At 38.5% G+C, this 17,709-nt stretch overlaps 4 protein-coding genes and 1 pseudogene across 12 annotated transcripts; 4 read left to right on the top strand and 1 right to left on the bottom strand.

Moving 5' to 3' along the window:
- Positions 1-21: 21 nt before the first annotated feature.
- On the bottom strand, positions 22-3,110 carry LOC106746966 (cell division cycle 7-related protein kinase). 5 transcript variants are annotated; one of them, XM_014624171.1, is made up of 10 exons: positions 3,065-3,110; positions 2,730-2,888; positions 2,288-2,501; positions 2,106-2,199; positions 1,868-2,010; positions 1,665-1,788; positions 1,272-1,455; positions 971-1,120; positions 710-825; positions 22-358 (listed from the first exon to the last, which is right to left on the bottom strand). In XM_014624171.1, exons 2-10 carry the CDS (start codon positions 2,785-2,787, stop codon positions 236-238), a joined length of 1,206 nt encoding a protein of 401 aa, XP_014479657.1. In that variant the 5' UTR covers positions 2,788-2,888; positions 3,065-3,110; the 3' UTR covers positions 22-235. The 5 variants fall into 5 exon arrangements, with proteins under 5 accessions (XP_014479657.1, XP_014479658.1, XP_014479659.1 ...); XM_014624172.1 differs by having other exon boundaries at positions 2,985-3,087; XM_014624173.1 differs by having other exon boundaries at positions 3,020-3,073.
- A 1,712-nt stretch (positions 3,111-4,822) lies between these two features.
- On the top strand, positions 4,823-7,286 carry LOC106746920 (annotated as a pseudogene).
- A 938-nt stretch (positions 7,287-8,224) lies between these two features.
- On the top strand, positions 8,225-12,861 carry LOC106746989 (FMRFamide receptor-like). Of its 3 annotated transcripts, XM_014624207.1 has the most exons (6): positions 8,225-8,286; positions 8,388-8,577; positions 8,664-9,008; positions 9,717-9,988; positions 10,087-10,276; positions 10,530-12,861. In XM_014624207.1, the coding sequence occupies exons 3-6, from the start codon at positions 8,745-8,747 to the stop codon at positions 11,130-11,132; spliced, it is 1,329 nt and encodes a 442-aa protein (XP_014479693.1). In that variant the 5' UTR covers positions 8,225-8,286; positions 8,388-8,577; positions 8,664-8,744; the 3' UTR covers positions 11,133-12,861. The 3 variants fall into 3 exon arrangements, with proteins under 3 accessions (XP_014479693.1, XP_014479695.1, XP_014479694.1); XM_014624209.1 differs by lacking the exon at positions 8,388-8,577 and having other exon boundaries at positions 8,249-8,286; positions 8,680-9,008; XM_014624208.1 differs by lacking the exon at positions 8,388-8,577 and having other exon boundaries at positions 8,270-8,286.
- A 493-nt stretch (positions 12,862-13,354) lies between these two features.
- On the top strand, positions 13,355-15,882 carry LOC106746991 (FMRFamide receptor-like). 3 transcript variants are annotated; one of them, XR_001374629.1, is made up of 5 exons: positions 13,355-13,645; positions 14,452-14,720; positions 14,823-15,024; positions 15,117-15,654; positions 15,728-15,882. XR_001374629.1 is itself a non-coding variant. In XM_014624211.1 (5 exons), the coding sequence occupies exons 1-5, from the start codon at positions 13,355-13,357 to the stop codon at positions 15,483-15,485; spliced, it is 1,047 nt and encodes a 348-aa protein (XP_014479697.1). In that variant the 3' UTR covers positions 15,486-15,882. The 3 variants fall into 3 exon arrangements, 2 of the variants coding, with proteins under 2 accessions (XP_014479697.1, XP_014479696.1); XM_014624211.1 differs by having other exon boundaries at positions 15,117-15,232; positions 15,317-15,882; XM_014624210.1 differs by having other exon boundaries at positions 15,117-15,882.
- Positions 15,883-16,547: 665 nt separating this feature from the next.
- Positions 16,548-17,065, top strand: LOC106746971 (up-regulated during skeletal muscle growth protein 5). The gene is made up of 2 exons (XM_014624180.1): positions 16,548-16,765; positions 16,878-17,065. The coding sequence occupies exons 1-2, from the start codon at positions 16,697-16,699 to the stop codon at positions 16,971-16,973; spliced, it is 165 nt and encodes a 54-aa protein (XP_014479666.1). The 5' UTR covers positions 16,548-16,696; the 3' UTR covers positions 16,974-17,065.
- The last annotated feature ends 644 nt before the right edge of the window (positions 17,066-17,709 follow it).

Raw genomic sequence — 17,709 nt, 5'->3', positions numbered from 1 at the left:
ATGATACGTATTCATACGACATCGCGTAAAGTATTTTGCTGGGGTAAATGTGGAATGTTTAACGAACGTAAAACCAAAAGACTTGCAACAAGACGGAATACCATTGCGGTATTTATTCGTATGCTAACGATATCTGTGTGTATATGTGTGAAATGTATGTACATAACAGAATTCAAATCAAATATATGCAGATAATTATAAGTGCTCTATAAAGATTATAAAAGTTTTGTACATATCACGAACTCAGAAATGGGTGAGACAGTGCTTGTTCCGCGGTGATACGTGTTTTGTAATCTAGATCAAGAAGCTTCGTCAAAAGATGGTACGCTTCCCTGGGATATTCGACATCTGGCAACACCTTAAACAATTTCACTGGTGATTTCAAAATATCAGAAAACAGAAATTATCGCTCGAGCGATAGGAGAAAGTATAAGTATAACGTCCCTTTACATTTGCGATCGAGTGTTTCTCGTAACTACCGTGCTCTCTTCAATTATACAGCATCTTCCAACGAGTCAACGATTAAATCGCTATTGACGAGGATTTCGCTACCTTATCGATTTAATACTACCCGTTAATGCTCTTCGATCGAAGAAAACTCGAGATTTCATCATCGTTCTGCGTCTAATCATACTCAACTTTCTCCCACGCGATATATCCTCTTTCGTTGAATAATAAAGAAATAATCTAAAACACGAACGAAATATACCTTCTTGCATGTATTATCCCTATCGCATGTCGTGCTTCTATTTCTTTTCTGTAACTTTTGACACAGCGACATGATGTCGATGCCCGGCAAATTATTGCTAAAAATAACTTTTTTACCTGAGCCAAAAAATGAAAGTACATGAAAATAAATGAAAAATGTAACATAAAGAATATCAGGAAATATATATAAGAAGAACGGGAAACGAACGACTTGAAACAAGTACAAATCATTCGTCGTGATCGACTAGCGCTCTCGGTGTACCTAATTTTTGCGCACACTGCCGCAGCTGACATGTTCCAAACACCGACGTTATCTCTGCCAGAGCTGTGCAGTCATCTGGCGAGCGGAAAAACGGTTGCGTGCCGCTGAGTATGCACAGCATCATCACACCGCTGGCCCAAATGTCAATCGCTGAAAATTCGCTTTTCTTTTTTACTTGTCAGAGAGATATCAAAACGTTTTATCTTTCTTGCGTGGGATTTTAAGTTATTCCAAAAAAGTCCTTGTCCAATGTTCCCTCTCTCTCTAGCGTGGGAGAAGGAATTAATATTATTATTAATACCTGAAGTTTGCGAAGGATGCTTCAATAAAACTTCCGGAGCGCGGAACCCGGGAGTGCCCGCACGAGGCGCCTGCTCCTGCGGCCTCGTTAAACACAATGAACAAACTTTTGGTTTGGCGAAACAGATACATTTGTTATCCTCGATCCTCTTTACAGCGGTGTTCAACTGAAGATTTAAGTTGTTCTGAAATGGACGAAATAGAACGAAGTGTAAGGAAAATCAGAATATTACAATATATTTGTTTGTACACTCGGTCAATAGGTTCCAACGGTTTTTGTTTCCCATATTTCGGAACACACAAAAATCATGACGAAGCGAACCTATGAATCGACAATTATGTGCAGTAAGTGATCTGACAGTTGTTAAATTACAGGTACAAGGCATTACATTACCTCGTCCGATCTTTTCCGCTTCATAGCCAATGACTCCTCTATGCTCTTTACGTTCGTCTCTTTCACGGTTTTGAAACTCTCCACAGTACTTTGTTGAGCAAGACCGAAGTCTACCAATAGATATCTGTAAATACAAAGAGAATTAGCGATACATGATTTCATAGTCATGGAAGAGAAGCGTGTTCTTTCTCGTGTTAATTTACCTTCTATTAATACGATCATAGAGAAAGTTGCTGGGCTTGACGTCTCTATGGATGATATTGAACTTGTGAACCCTTCGTAGAGCGCTTAGTAGAGCTCTCATGTAATCCTTGGTTTCCTCGACATTCATGTCTCTCACATAGTCCTAATCACAGTCACAGAGAATATATGGACATTTTTGCAAACTACCTTTATTCAATACACACAATTATACAAATATAAACTCAACTGCAAACTTACTGGGAATTTATCATGCCTCATGTATGGCATCACGAATACTACCGAGCCATGATTTCTCAAGCATAATTCTAAGCCAACGATATACTCTTTACCTCTGAAAAAAATCATTATTAGTCTCGTTAATATATACCGATACAAAGTGAAAAGATGTTTTCACGCCAGTTTTTTTGCCTATAATATACCCTATCTGTTGCAGACACTTCAATTCACGTTCGATCCTCTCAGGATGACAAGTGGGGATCAAGTATTTTAATGCAAATTTCTTCTTTCCACCGGAAGATTTGAGAGTGGCCAGGAAAACAGAACTGAACGCACCTTCTCCAACTTTGCGATGTATATGAAACAATTCCCCCAATAGTGGGATCGACTTCTTGAGATTCACACAGATGTCTTTAGCTACAACATAGTATATACATAACAATGTTATTTGTTCCTGTGTTTTAACACATGTCTATAATTAAAATCAATGTAAATGTATATATATTTGGTATGGTATGTAAAATATGGTTTCTTAAAAAATGTTGGTGTAATACAAAGTGAAGAAAAGCTCTTATTGCAGTGATCAACACAATAAAGGAAATATCTACACAGTCGAATTTTCTAAAAACAATAATTTCTATTTACATAATAATATTATACCATCATCATCTCCATCGTTTTGATACGACTTGTCGATTTCCATCCTGTTCAAATTTCGAAATGTCTCTGGTAACTCGTTTGAACATCACACAAGTTTACTATCTCCTTAAAATATGGTACTTGTCTCATCAATGATTGCTAGATCTACAATACAATGTTAAGAAAAAAAGATTTTGAAAGAAAGCAATAATAATAATAATACGAATGTATAAACTATGTAGATAAAAAGGATTTTCTAACGTCCTTTTCTAATCAGTAAGGGAAATTTTAATAACAATTCTAATTGATCGCGATCACTTGAAAAATAAAGGTCATTTAACCTATCGCCGAGTCGTACTGCGAGCACAATTTGGCGGTACAAACGGTGGCAGCTCGTAGCGGAAGCTCGGAAACTAGATATTTTTTGTGATACCGCATCTTTGCAGTTATCATCAGTCACAATTTTATCGACAAATTTATCGACCGGAGGTTATTAAACAGCAAAATTTTCTGTCACGATAAATCCTGCAAAAGTCTTTGGTATGATCGAGGTTTACGCGTAAAATATAATAATTTATTGAATTTACTTTTATGGATTAAAGTAGTTTTAAAAGTAGCTAAAAACGTCTTATGACTCGCTTTTAGACATTGCGCTGTCTGAGTAACCTTTCGGTATCATTTTTAAGAGATTTCATATTAAGATCCTCAAAAAGTTAACTTATAAAACTCTCATCAATATTTATTTAATGTGTTGGATGAAGACTGAATATTAATCATTTTCGTTATCCGTTCCTCGTGGACAAGCATACTTATACATCAAACGTCTAATGACATCGATAACGTCGCAACGCCGTAAATATTATTAATGACTGTATTACCGACACACTTGTTAGAGTTCAACAGCCACTCTGACATTCCCCGAGCACGAAAACAAGCACCGTGTGCCGCGGGCTTTAAAGATAATTAAAAAAAAAATTATTTTTAACTTTTGTCTTTTTGATCAAGTTTTCAAGACGTCTTTAAGACATCTTTTAGAGAAGAGTATTGTCTTCTCGGCGATGTCGTAAGATGTGTTTCTACGCGATGTCGTAAGATGTTACCTGCCTTGACTGTCGAAATATCTCGACATCAGATTGGCTACGGAAGATGCTCAATACGTAGAGGAACCTGTTTGTGAATTTTTGAGACGTGATTAATAAACCGCAAAGAAAATGTATACATGGTGTCGCAAATTTTTTTACACAAGCTTTGATACTACATTCTTCTATAAACTGAAATAAAAGAAAAAGAAACGTTATACGAACGTAAGTCTTACCCTTACGGAGATTTCACACTGAGAATTACTGAGATTTGCGATGATTTGTGACTTGTGTTCGATAAACTTTGTCTTTTATTGCCTTTCACAGACAGAAGTTTAATATCTGATGGTCTTGGAGGCTAAGATATGGGTCTTTTAAAGCAAAGCGGCGTTTATATAACTTTTTTTTCTTCTTTCAATTCAAATGACACACTATTAAAGTTTATACGAAAAAAACAGAAAAACTTGGGATACCCTGTATATTCATGAATAAAGAATAATATAAAAGGTGGTTCGGCATTCCATGCAACAGTACGTTCCACCGTTTCATCCGTTACTATTAGTGTCTCCGCGAGTTGGAAAGTATACGCTGCTAAATGTTCAAAGTTTTCTTTATTTATAATAATGATATTTGCTACATATCTCTTTGCTTTCATACTTCCCTCATATATTTGTCACGTTTGAAATCTCAGCTAGTAGGCACGCATCAAAACGACGTCAAAATTTGGTCAGAGGATAACCGAAAATGACAGATGTAATTGCGCGAGAATGACGGAAAAGTAACGGATACCACGAACTGAAGACGATATTTCGTGACATTAAAAGGTTTGATCTCTTGACTATTTTTGATTCTTCAGTCACGTTCTAATGACGATTCAATAACATCCCATACAGTAAACGTAGATCCTGAATATGTACGCAGCATATCGTAAACGTAAATCGTGCGTATCCTAATGAGGAGACAACGAAAAAGAAAGGAAGCGTAATCCGGTCGAACTAATCGTAAGGCTAAACGGTGGCAATGAACTTGACGACGACCACGACCGTACCCGGTTACTACAACACCAGCAACATCACCGACGACGACGGTCCATACGAGTGCGGCGAAAAGGTCGTCGCGTGCGACCTGTTGGGTTTCATCGTCTACGGCGTGTTCACCAACCTGATATGTCTCTTCGGGATCTTCGGCAACACAGTTTCAATAATTGTCCTGTCACGACCGCAGATGAAGTCGTCCATCAATTTCCTGCTGATCGGACTAGCTAGCAGCGACATCATGCTGATCATCACCGGGGTACGCTTGACGCTCTTCGTACATTTCTATTCTTCCTGCATATCAGCCCACTGTTTCTTCCTTCCTCGAGAAATTTAATTGAAATTTGCACTCATTTCTCATTGCTTCATTTTACGTTAACTGAAAAGCTCACACAAGCGGCACAATCGAGTTCTTTATTTCAATTCTTCGTTCTTGTATCGTTCTCACGCAGTACTTTCTCGTATATCTTCTCACTTAAAAAGCGAGCGCGCAAGAGCAGTACAGTAAACGTCATTTGTTATATGGCCAATGCACGAATAATGAGCATAGTCAATAACGGCTCACTTATTTCAATTGAAAATCATATAACTCTAGTTACAATATTAAGGTGATGTGTATTATAATTCAATCGTCTCTCACGTGAACTCAACGGGAAAGCACGAAGAACGCGAAATTTCACACACGTGACCCGTCCATTCGCAGATACTGATTTTCGGACTGGAAGGACTCAAAACATGTGCGGGCGTGCTGTTCGACTATAACTACATCTTCCTTCCGAAAATCATGAAGTTCCTGTTCCCGTTATTCTGCATAGCGCAGCTGACGACAGTGTATCTGACGCTGGCGGTGACCGTGGAGAGGTACATCGCGGTCTGCCATCCGCTGAAAGCCAGATCGTACTGCACTTACGGACGAGCGCGGATTGCGGTGCTGGTTATAATGCTCTTCGGTTTTTTTTACAATCTATCAAGGTTGGTGTAACCGCGACGACATTTGCTTTCGGGTTATCCAACCAATGAGAGAAGAGGGGCGAGATTCTCACGTGTACATATATGTCAATTTCAGGTTCTGGGAGGTCGAAGTCTCCGAAGAGACACATTGGAAGTATAACGTCACGGTGTACTGCATCATCGGGACGGAGTTGAGGACAAACCAGACCTACATCACCCTGTACATAAACTGGTTGTATTTATTCGTGTTTAATCTGTTCCCGTTCGTCGCGTTGGTGGTCTTCAACACGGCTATTTATCGACGGGTAAGGTGTCCATTAACGAAGTTAACGCTCGATCCGACATATTATATCCGATATATTATATTATACACTGAGGGAAAAAATTGAGGAAAGTTAAGAGAATGTTATATTCGTTGTAACTCTGTTCCTCCATCGGTTCCCAGGTCAAGCAAGCGAACAAGGACCTTAAAAAATTATCGTGTCAACAACGCAGCGAGATCGGTTTGGCGACGATGCTGCTATGCGTGGTAATAGTCTTCTTGATCTGCAACATCCTGCCGTTATTCTCAAACATCTTCGAGACTTTCGTCGAGGGTGGACCGCCGTTGTTGATGGTGATGTTCGGTAATGTTCTGGTGATCATCAACAGCAGTGTTAACTTTATCATCTACATAATCTTCGGCGAGACATTCAAGAAGACATTCCTCAAGATCTTCTTGTCATGCTGGCGACAAAAGCAAAAATCCAAACGGGATAACATCGAGTCTCAAACGACGGACACGTCGATCATCAGCAGCACGAGCAACATCGAGCTGGACTCAGTCAGCCATATCAACTATCTCAACCATAGCAATATTATACAATAGCAACAATACCATGAAGTACAACAACAACTTGGTCCACAGCGACGTCCACGTATCCAGCAGCGGCACTAAGGAGAGCGTCAAGCTTCCCTAGGTGTCGAGACTAGTTAATTCCGATCCCTCTCTTTGTTATTCGGCGAAGAGTCCCAATCAAATGTCGAAAACGTTGAACGATTACAAGGGCTGGGGCAGGAAAAAAACACCGCTCCACGTTGAGTGTGATCATTCTGCTCATTTGTTATCCAACCAGAAATCAATCGATCGGATGACGTTTATATATATATCCGCCGGTTGAGACGGATTGGAAAGGCAAGGACGAGAGCGATTTCACGTTGCAGATACGCTGCTGGTCAGCGTTTATTATATTTCCTTTGAGAGAAACTCGGATCAGTCCACTCTCTTATGTTTGAACGCTGTAATCCTACAGGATAGCGCGATTTCGATATAAGAAAAATGGTCCTTAAAGATAAGTCCTTAAAGTTCCTGTAGGTTCTTCACAGCATTCTGTGTAGTATAAGTGATCGAATTCGCTAATAATGGTTAATATTGTGATTACTGCCAGATAGTTGCGCTAAAGGCTGTAAAAATAGAAATGAAAGCAGATAATGATAGCCGAAAGAATAAAACACAATAGTGACGGAAACAGTCTACCTTACACGCCATGAAATTATCGGTGGTCAACAATGCTGTACGACCATGTTTAGTAATAATAGTAGTAGTAAGTGGGTGACCGGCCGCCGATTGGAATAGAAACCACATAGGAATATGAAGCGACAATTTTTATTCTCTCTGTATGATAGATGGCCTCAATAAGTCTTCCTTTAAATCACAATGTAGAGGAAATGGCCAAAAGTATTTCATTGCTCAACATTGGCCAATGTAACGCCAATGAAGTGTGTTACTTTGGATGATGTTTATCGAAAGACTTAAGTAGCAACTTATGTAGTAAGATGACATCAAATGACGTTTAATGATATCTCCAGCGTCAAAAAATTCTTTATCAGAACATAATTTCAGGTCACTACTTGGGGAGTCACGTAATTTCAATGTTGCTTTGTTAGTCAGGATATTTAGACATGTGCGTTGTTTGCTCGAAAAAAAGGATCATGTATGAAATTTACCCATATATAACCATGTATAATCATATATGTCCACCAATGAAAAAATATCTGTTGTTTACGAATTATATAAAACGCATACGATCGAAATAAATGCTTGTGCTTTTGACAGCATATGATATCAACATTTAATTAAATGACATAATATGATTTTTCTTCCTATAGACATATATGATCATATATGTAACCACATATATAGGAAAAAATCATATATGATTTTATATAATTATATGTAATCATATATAATCATTTTTTCCCGGATCGAATTTTACACTACGTCATAAGATATTGCAATCTTGACTAATTTATTATCTTGGTATTATAGAGAGGTATTACGAGAGAGAGAAATTTGAAATGTAGAAAAACTTGTTTTTATAGTGGGAGACATGAATAAGTTGTTTGAGCAACATATATATACTTGTGTATAAGAAATAGTACTCTCAGCAGTTTCCGTATTCTCAGCAGTTTAGTACGTTCTTTCGTTTCATCCGTTACTATTGATGACTCTGCGAGCTCGTAAGTATATACGGTTTTGATTTTTCAATTTTTCCTTAATAATAATACTTTCCACATATTTCTTTGCTTCTTACTTCTTTTATACACTCGTGACATTCCAGCTTTCCTAGATTTACGAAATCCTACCTAGTAGGCACACATCAAAATAACGTCCAAATTTGAACAAAAGTTAATTAAGAATAATTAATGTAATGAGGAGAAAATGATGGAAAAGCAACGGACTAATATCACGGACTGATGGCGACATTTTATAATGTTGAAAAAATTTGACCTCATGACTATTTTTGGCCTGTTAGTGACGTTCGAATGACATTTTCATAACATCCTATACAGCACACGTAGATCCTGAATATGTACGCAGCATATCGTAAACGTAGATCGTGCATATCCTAGCGAGGAGACGACGGAAAAGAAAGGAAGTGTAATTCGGTCGAAGCGACAAATCGTAAGGCTAAACGATGGCAATGAACTTGACGACGACCACGACCGTACCCGGTTACTACAACATCAGTAACATCACCGAGGAGTGCGGCCAAAAGTTCCCCACATGTGACCTGACTCGTTTCATCATCTACGGGGTATTGACCAACCTGATAGGTGTCTTCGGGATTTTGGGTAACACCGTTTCGATGATTGTCCTGTCGCGACCGCAAATGAAGTCATCCATCAATTTCCTGCTGATCGGACTAGCTAGCAGCGACAATATGCTGATTATCACCGCGGTATACTTGACACTTTTTGCACATTTCTTCCTGCATATCGGTCTATTGTTTCATTCTTCCTCGAAGAATTTAATTGAAATTTACATTCACATTTCTCATCACTTTATTTCACGTTAACTGAATAGCTCACAGGCCGCATAATAAAATTGTCAATTTCAATTCTTCGTTCTTGTACTGTTCTTATACAATACTTTTCTCCTATATCTTCTCGTCTAAAAAGCAGGTGCGCAAGAGCTACTGCTCTTACAGTACAGTAAAGCGGAGAAAAATTAAATAGCGGAGCGACTAAGAAATTCTCATTGCGGGTTAACGTCATTTGTACACGGTTAATGCATGATTAATAAACATAATAAATAACGGCTCACTTATTTCAAACGCCCTGTGTTATTATGTAAGATATTAATATTTTATTATTTTTAATCATATTCTTAATCATTTATTTACAAGCTTGCTTATTGTCATATCATTAAAGATATGATAACAGAAGTAATGAATAATTACGATAACGCAGTTTTCATTTTTTTATGTCTCCTTACATAAATTCATTTAAGTTTTATTTCTAAAAATCGTATAACTCTAGTTATAATATTAAGGTGATATAATGTGTATTATAATTCAATCGTCCCTTACATGAAACAACGGGGAAGCACGAGAAATGCGAAATTTCACGTTCCTGATACGTTACTTACGTGATATGTCTATTTGCAGATACTGATTTTCGGACTAACAGGGATCGACACATGCGGAATAACGCTGTTCTATAACTACAGCACTTTCGTCCTTCCGAAAATCTTCAAGCTGGTGTTTTTGTTAATCTGCACAGCGCGGATCGCAACGGTGTATCTGACGCTGGCGGTGACCGTGGAGAGGTACATCGCGGTCTGCCATCCGCTGAAAGCCAGATCATTCTGTACTTACGGACGGGCGCGGATGGCGGTGCTAGTTATAACGGTTTTCTCCTTTCTTTACAATCTACCAAAGTTGGTATAATACCGGCGCAATGACGTTTGCTTTCGGTTCACTCAATTAACGAAAGAAAAGCGATTAAGTTCTCACGTGTACATGTATGTCAATTTAGGTTCTGGGAAGTCGAATTGCACGAACAGATACATTGGAAGTACAACATTACGGTATACTGCATGTCGGTGAGCGAGTTGAGGAAAAACGCGTACTACGTCCACCTGTACATAAACTGGTTGTATTTAATCGTGTATAGCCTGTTTCCGTTCGTCTCGCTGGTGATCTTTAACACGGCCATATATCGACGGGTGAGTGTCTACTGGCGAAGTTAACACTCGATCTGACATATATTATACGCTGAGGAAAATATTTGTTAATCTTACTGTATATTATAGCCGTCTTAATTATAAAGATCTTCCAAATCCGTAAGTATTATTTAGATGAGCGGTCTTAAATGTCTGATCGTGTATATTGCTTTTCTACTTCCTCTGAGGGAATAAATCGAGGAAAGTTAAGAGAATGTTATATTTGTTGTAACTCTGCTCCTCCATCGGTTCCCAGGTCAAGCAAGCAAACAAGGACCTTAAAAAATTATCGCATCAACAGCGCAGCGAGATCCGTTTGGCGACGATGCTGCTATGCGTGGTAATAGTCTTCTTGATCTGCAACATTTTGCCGTTAATCTCAAACATCTTCGAGACTTTCGTCGAGGGTGGACCGCCGTCGTTGATGGTGAGGTTCGGTCATTTTCTGGTGTTCGTCAACAGCAGTATTAACTTTATCATCTACATAATCCTCGGTGAGACATTCAAGAAGACATTCCTCAAGATCTTCTTGTCATGCTGGCGACAAAAGCAAAAATTCAGGCAGGATAGCATCGAGTCTCAGACGACGAACGTGTCGATCGTCAGCAGTACGAGCAACATCGAGCTGGACTCAGTCAATCATCTTAACCACAGCAATACCATCAACAGCAACAACATCGTACACAGCAACGTCGACATGTCGAACGGCGGTACCAGTGAGAGCGTCAAGCTATCCAGACTGGTTAACTCCGAGTCCTGTCTCTATTATGCGGTGAAGAGTCCCAGTCAAATGTCAAGAACGTTGAACGGTTACAACGCCTGGGGCAGCAGGAAAAGGAACCACCGTTCCACGTTGTAGCGGATGTGATCATTCCACTCGTTGTTATCCAACCAGAAGTCAATCGGTCAGATGTAGTTTGTATATTTATATATCCGCTGGTTGGGAAAGAATGGAAAGGCAAGAGCGATTTCGCGTTGCAGATGCGCTGCTGGACAGCGTTTATTATATTTCCTTTGAGATAAACTCGGATCAGTCCACTCTCTTATGTTTGAACGCTGTAATCCTACGGGATAGCGCGATTTCGATATAAGAAAAATGGTCGTTAAGGATAATAGTTCCTGTTTCTTCACAGCATTCAGTGTTATTAATATTGTATATATAATATGGCGGATAGTTACGTTAAAGGCTGTAAAAGTAGAAAAGATAGCAGATAATGGTAGTTGGAAGAGTGAAACATTAGTAATGGGAACAGTCTACACTCCGTGAAATTATCGGCTGCCAATAATACTAATACGACCACGTTTACTAATAATTGTAGTAGAAGATGGATAGATGACTGGCTGCCGGTCGTTATAGAAACCATGGAAGAGTATCAAGCTACAATTTTTTTCCTCTTTGCATAATAGATGGCCTCGATAAATCTTTCTTTAAGTCGCAATATAGAGAAATGGCCAAAAGTTTTTCATAGCATCAGAAAAGCACAATAGACTGAAATACGTCATTTTTATGACTTATCATTCGATGTTATTATGATGTAGCAAAAATGGCATCAATGAATTTTGACAGAATCACGTCACAGGTACGTTGAAATGATCGATCGGCAAGTACTAATGATGTTTATAGGCCGAAAGACTTAAGTGGCAACTTATGTAGCAAGATGACGTCAAATGATGTTTTAATGGTGTCTCTAACGTCAAAAATTCGCCATTAAAACGTAATTTCACGTCATTTTGCTGCTTGGGAAGTAACATTATTTTGATGTTATTTTGTTAGTTGGGATATTTAGACATGTGCATTGTCTGGATTTCTACGTCGTAAGATGTTGCTGCCTTGACTAACAATTATTTTGATATTAAAATAGCTATGGAAAGTGTTCAAAATGTAGTAAAACGTGTTTGTAAAGTGTGGGAGACATGAATAATAAGCAGTATGAACAATGTATATATTCATGCATAAGGAATGGTATAAAAGGTGGTTACGCATTCCAAGCATCAGTAGTATAGTACGTTCCATCGTCTCATCCCGTATTATTAGCAATTCTGCGAATTTGTAAGTACATACCGTTTTGGTTACAACTTTTTCTTTCTTAATAATATTTTCCACACATCTCTTTGCTTTTGTATTTCTTTTGTACATTTGTGATATATGAAAACATAACTAGTAGGCATATATCAAAACAATGTCAAAATTTAGTTAGAAGATAGCCAAAAATAACCAATATAATAACATGAAAATGACAGAAAAGCGACAGACTAATGTCGACACAGACTGATGACGACATTTCAAGACGTTAAAAAGCCGTGACTTCATGATCTTTTTGGCCTTTTATTGACTTTTAATGATAATTTAATAACTCCAGAATCTTCCCAGCTATTGTGCTTTTCTGATGCTCTAAGAAAATTTTAGGCTTTTGTTTGCGTTGAGAAAGACTTAAAGAAAAACTTACTGAGATCATATATCATACACAGAAAATAAAAAAAATTGTCGCTTCATGTTGAAAAAATGTTTTGCACAAACGCAAAATGCCGGAAAAATTGTGTTATAAATGTAGAAGTAAGAAGGAAAAGATAAGAGGAATATTACGTAGCTTGTTACTTTAATTTTACTAATTATTGTTATTTATTGTTATTTTGATTTTGCTGTAAGAGATTCTTAATTATACGTCCTTCTGGAAAATTTTGAAAACCCGAGGATTCCCTTATTTTTCAAACGTTACCATTAGAACATCTCAAATAGACGCGGAAGCGGAATGGCCTTGTTTATTTGCATTTGAAAGGTAAATGCAGGTTCGCTTTTGATTTATAAAGATGAGGCGATAAACACTTCTTCCATTCATAGATTATTATCAACGAGGCTTCTACAACTCAAGACTTGAATGGCAAGATGGCTCGTGGTTTGTTGTAAAATTGCCATACATCATAAAAATATTCACGCGGAACTCTCGAATATGCGAAAACGATGAGACCGATTTGAAACAACGGACGCAGAGCTCGAGAATGGTGAAAATAGTAAAGTGAAGAAACGACAGGAAAAAGGGAAAGCACAATCGGGACGAAGCGGCAGACGAATCGTAAAATTAAATGATGGAAATGAACTTGACGATTAGCACGATTATCCACGATTACTGCAATGCTAGCAACACTACCGACAACGATGGCCCATGCGAATGCGGTCAGAAGGTCAACGCCTGCGGAATATGTGACCTGTACGACTTCATCATTTACGGCGTGCTCGGCAGTCTGATAGGTCTCTTCGGGATCGTCGGCAACACGATTTCGATCATTGTCTTGTCACGACCGAAGATGAAATCGTCCATCAATTACCTATTGGTTATGCTGGCTATTAGCGACAACACGTTAATTATCATATCGGTACGTCATCGGTACAATCATCATTGTCCTTCTTCATATATTATCTTTACATAAGGAAAAAGATTAATCTTAAATCAAGAATAAATATTCTCATATATAAACAAGAATATTCATATACAAACAAGAACACTCATATATACACATTCATATATGAACAAGAAATCTTCTTAAAAGATTTGTAGTTTTGAATTGAGTTTAAGTAATACTTACATCGATACAAATTCAATCAAATCAAGACTAAAAGCTCTCTAAGAAGGTTACGATATTCTTGCTTATATATTAGAACATCTATTCTTGCTTTGAGACTAATTTTTTCCACCGCGTACTTTTCCTGTCGGTTTACTGCTTATTTCTTCCTCAAGAAATTTAATTGAAATTTACATTCAAAATCTTTGCTTTGTTTTACTTTAACTAAATAGCTCACGAATCGTAGGAGAAGAAGAATAGAGTTCTCTGTTTCAATTCTTCGTTTTTGTACCGTTCTCACAGTCTTCTCCCACGTCTAAACGCGGATGCGCGAGAGCAGCAAAGCGGAAAAATAAAAGAGAATGATTAAGAAATCCTCGCCTCGGGCAAAAGTAACTTTTATATAGTCAATGCATGAATCATGATCGCGGTAACATTTCAATGATTTCAAGTGCCGTTCAAGTTTCTTGTTATTTTGGTGCGAAGTTACAAAGTCACACGGAAAAAGGAGCTGCTTCATTCAGCTCGGGAAGTATTTTCGTGAATTTGCGTTATTCATTCACAAGAAAGAAACAACGGGAAATCGGCAAGTTTCGCTTACCCGATACGTCCGTTCGCAGATACTGATTTTAGGACTGATAAAGATCAACAAGTACACCGGCCTGCTGTTCCTCTACAAGTTTATCGTCTATCCGAAAATCAGCAAGCTCCTGTACCCACTTATCTGCATGGCGCAGATGACGACGGTGTATCTAACACTGGCGGTGAGCATGGAGAGATACATCGCGGTCTACTATCCGCTGAAGGTCAGATCATTCTGCACTTACGGACGAGCGCGGGCGGCAGTGCTGATTATGGTAGTCCTCGCCCTGCTTTATAATATACCAAAGTTAGTGCAACATCGAGCACGATGCCGTCGAGTCACTGTCGCTCAATCAATGAGAGAAAAGGGAGATTCAATTCTCGCGTACACATGTGTGTGTCAATTTAGGTTCTGGGAGTACGAAGCACGCGAAGAGATACACTGGAAGTACAACGTCACCGTGTACTGCATGTTCCCGACCGAGTTAAAGAACAACGATTATTACAATATCGTGTACATACATTGGATGCATTCGATAGTGTACGTTCCCTTTATCTACACACTCCCGTTCGTCGTCCTGCTGATCCTTAACACGGCCATTTATCGACAGGTGAGCGTCCACTGACTGGATGTTCACGCTCAATATCTAATTTCATAAAAAAATATCGTCGTGATTCGGCGTTTCTCTTCCGTTGGTTCCAGGTTAGAAGAGCGAACAGGGACCTGCAGAAGTTATCGCGTCGCCAGCGCAACGAGATCAACCTGACGAGGATGCTGATGTGCGTGGTGATGGTTTTCCTGATTTGCAACATCATGTCGTTAGTCTCGCAAATTTACAAATTTATCGAGATACTGCCGTGGTGGATGGATCAGCTCGGCAATTTTCTGGTTATCGTCAACAGCAGTGTCAACTTCATCATCTACATGATCTTCGGCGACAATTTCAAGAGGATGTTCCTCAAACTCTTCTGCATGTCATGGCAGCGCAGGTTCGAACGGAACAGTATGGCATTCCAGAGGTCGAGCATGTTGACTATCAGCACCACGACCAGCATAGAACTCAGTCAGTGATAACAGTTGTCTCGACCGTAGCAATATATAGGTTCGATATTGGCTATCTCTGTGTGTGTGTGTGTGTGTGTATATATGTATTCTTTGTTTTGAAGTTCTCATACAGCTTCAATAACCGCCGGTTGGCGGATGAATGGAAAAGAAAGGGCGAGAGCGATTTCGCGCTGTGGTAGGTGTTTATTATTCGGCGGAGCGTTTATTACCGTCTCTCTGGGAAATATTCGAACCAATTCTCGTGCTAGGACGCTGTGATCCCATGGAACAATGCGACGATGTTTCGAGGTCGAATCAAATTCGGTTCGACGGTTGCCCTTCTGACTGGAGATAATGGATGTACTTTCTGGGCGTGCCGGCTTGTGCCAGACATCTTGTACATAATTTTGATAGATAAATAGATAATCCGTTCGTTGATCAATCATACAGTATGTAGCTGTTTTACAATCTTCTCTCATACCATCTATTTTCACTAAGCTTATTCAGGTAGCTCTGAACGTACGTTAATTCTAAAAGTATAACTTTCATTTAATTAAACGGTAAAATTGGTGGCTTATTGCGGAAATTCTGAAACTGAGTCTATTAGATATTTTTGTGAAATTACATCTCTGCTATCCGCTACTTTGACTCGGCACAACCGACACGATTTATTAAACGACGAAATTTTCTCTCACGATAAATCCTGTAAAGCCTTTGGTATGATTTTTAACATTGCCTCGTCGGCGCTGAGAGCCTTAACTAATTTGTAAATGATTAGCTAATTAATTTCAAAACAATGTTTTATTCCCTAAATCTTGGTTTAAATAATCATTTCTTAATTTTTCTACTGTACAACGGTTTATCATTAGTCCTAAGTAAGTAATTTTTTAGTTTAAGACTCCAGACACAAGACAGTTGCGTAAGACGGAGATTTAAATCATAAAACAATATCTTCAGCCGATAAGTCAGCCATTCTGCTAAGAAATGACCCGAAGGAACAATTGATAAAAGCAGCTAACGCTGCTCAGTTGCTGTTCATAAAGCTCGAATTCGCTAAAGCTTCCTTGGCTCACCGACAGAGTGCACAGCGCTCGCATTTACAGCACAATTTCCCGAACGCAGTTAAGTCGACGGGAACGTTTCGAGGTAATTCTCTCGTTTTCGCCATTCGACGTTATTTCGCAATTCTTCTGTGAGTTTTTAACGAACAGCCGGATTTAACACCGAAGTGCGAAAACATGGCTGAAGAAAAACTGACAGGCTTCTACAAGTATTTCAATAGCTCGACCGTATATGGTCGTGCAAACGTGAGTATTATAACCTCAAAATTGTCGCGAACGACGATGATCGAGCGCAACTCTTGGAGCTTATTTTCACTTATCTCGCGACATATCTTTAAATATCCTTTTGTTTTTTCAGACATCGAAAGTTACGCTTGGCGCCACTGCACTGATCTGCCTGTACTTTTACTTCAAACCGAAGAAACAACAGACAAAAGACAATTCGAAGGAATAGTCATGTTACGTAACGATATAATGTGCAGTGCGATATAATATATGTGCAGTACTGATTCTCCAAATAAATAGCTAGATGGAATTTTGGTATAAGCTTGTCTTATGTCTGGTAATTCTTGCTGTATGTTCTCTTTATTAGTTTATAAGCGATGGATAGCTCCATAGATGGAAACTCTGGTAGAAGTTGCAGCATATGCTTGACAGCATCAGCTGCAGTTAACGATTTATGTTCAAAGGAAAGAAAAGGTCGCAAAGAAAACCTTGAAACTGTTGGCTATGTTGATGATAGAGTAGAATATATGTATCGCTCGAAGATACATGTATGATACACGATAAGTCGCAATACTACTTATTATTTAACATACATGTAACGTATATATATCTATATAATATATGTGTGTCAATGTCAAAAACTATATATATTCTATTCTGTGCCACTATTTATTATTGTACTTTATTTGAGGATTTAAAAAAGTACAGTAAATTGACAGTCTTAAATATGGAATTGATTTTCTGTCTGCAAGATTTCGCTATATTAAGACTATCCTTTCATTACTCGGCATGCCGAATATTGAGTACATATGAGAGCCATAATAGTTTCTCATCACGAGGAAGTTAAGCCATTTGTGTGATAGTGTTTGTATACTCGCATATTGGTCACTTAAATTTATTTTATGTACAGTAAAATTTATTTTATTTATTTAAAGCATATTCGAGTGGAAGAGAGGTACATTTAC

The sequence above is a fragment of the Dinoponera quadriceps genome, unplaced genomic scaffold, assembly GCF_001313825.1.
Source record: "Dinoponera quadriceps isolate SergipeBrazil2010 unplaced genomic scaffold, ASM131382v1 scaffold1846, whole genome shotgun sequence".
Lineage (NCBI taxonomy): Eukaryota > Metazoa > Arthropoda > Insecta > Hymenoptera > Formicidae > Dinoponera > Dinoponera quadriceps.
The sequence above is the reverse complement of the archived record's forward strand: the minus strand, read 5'-3'. Positions and strand labels throughout refer to the sequence as shown.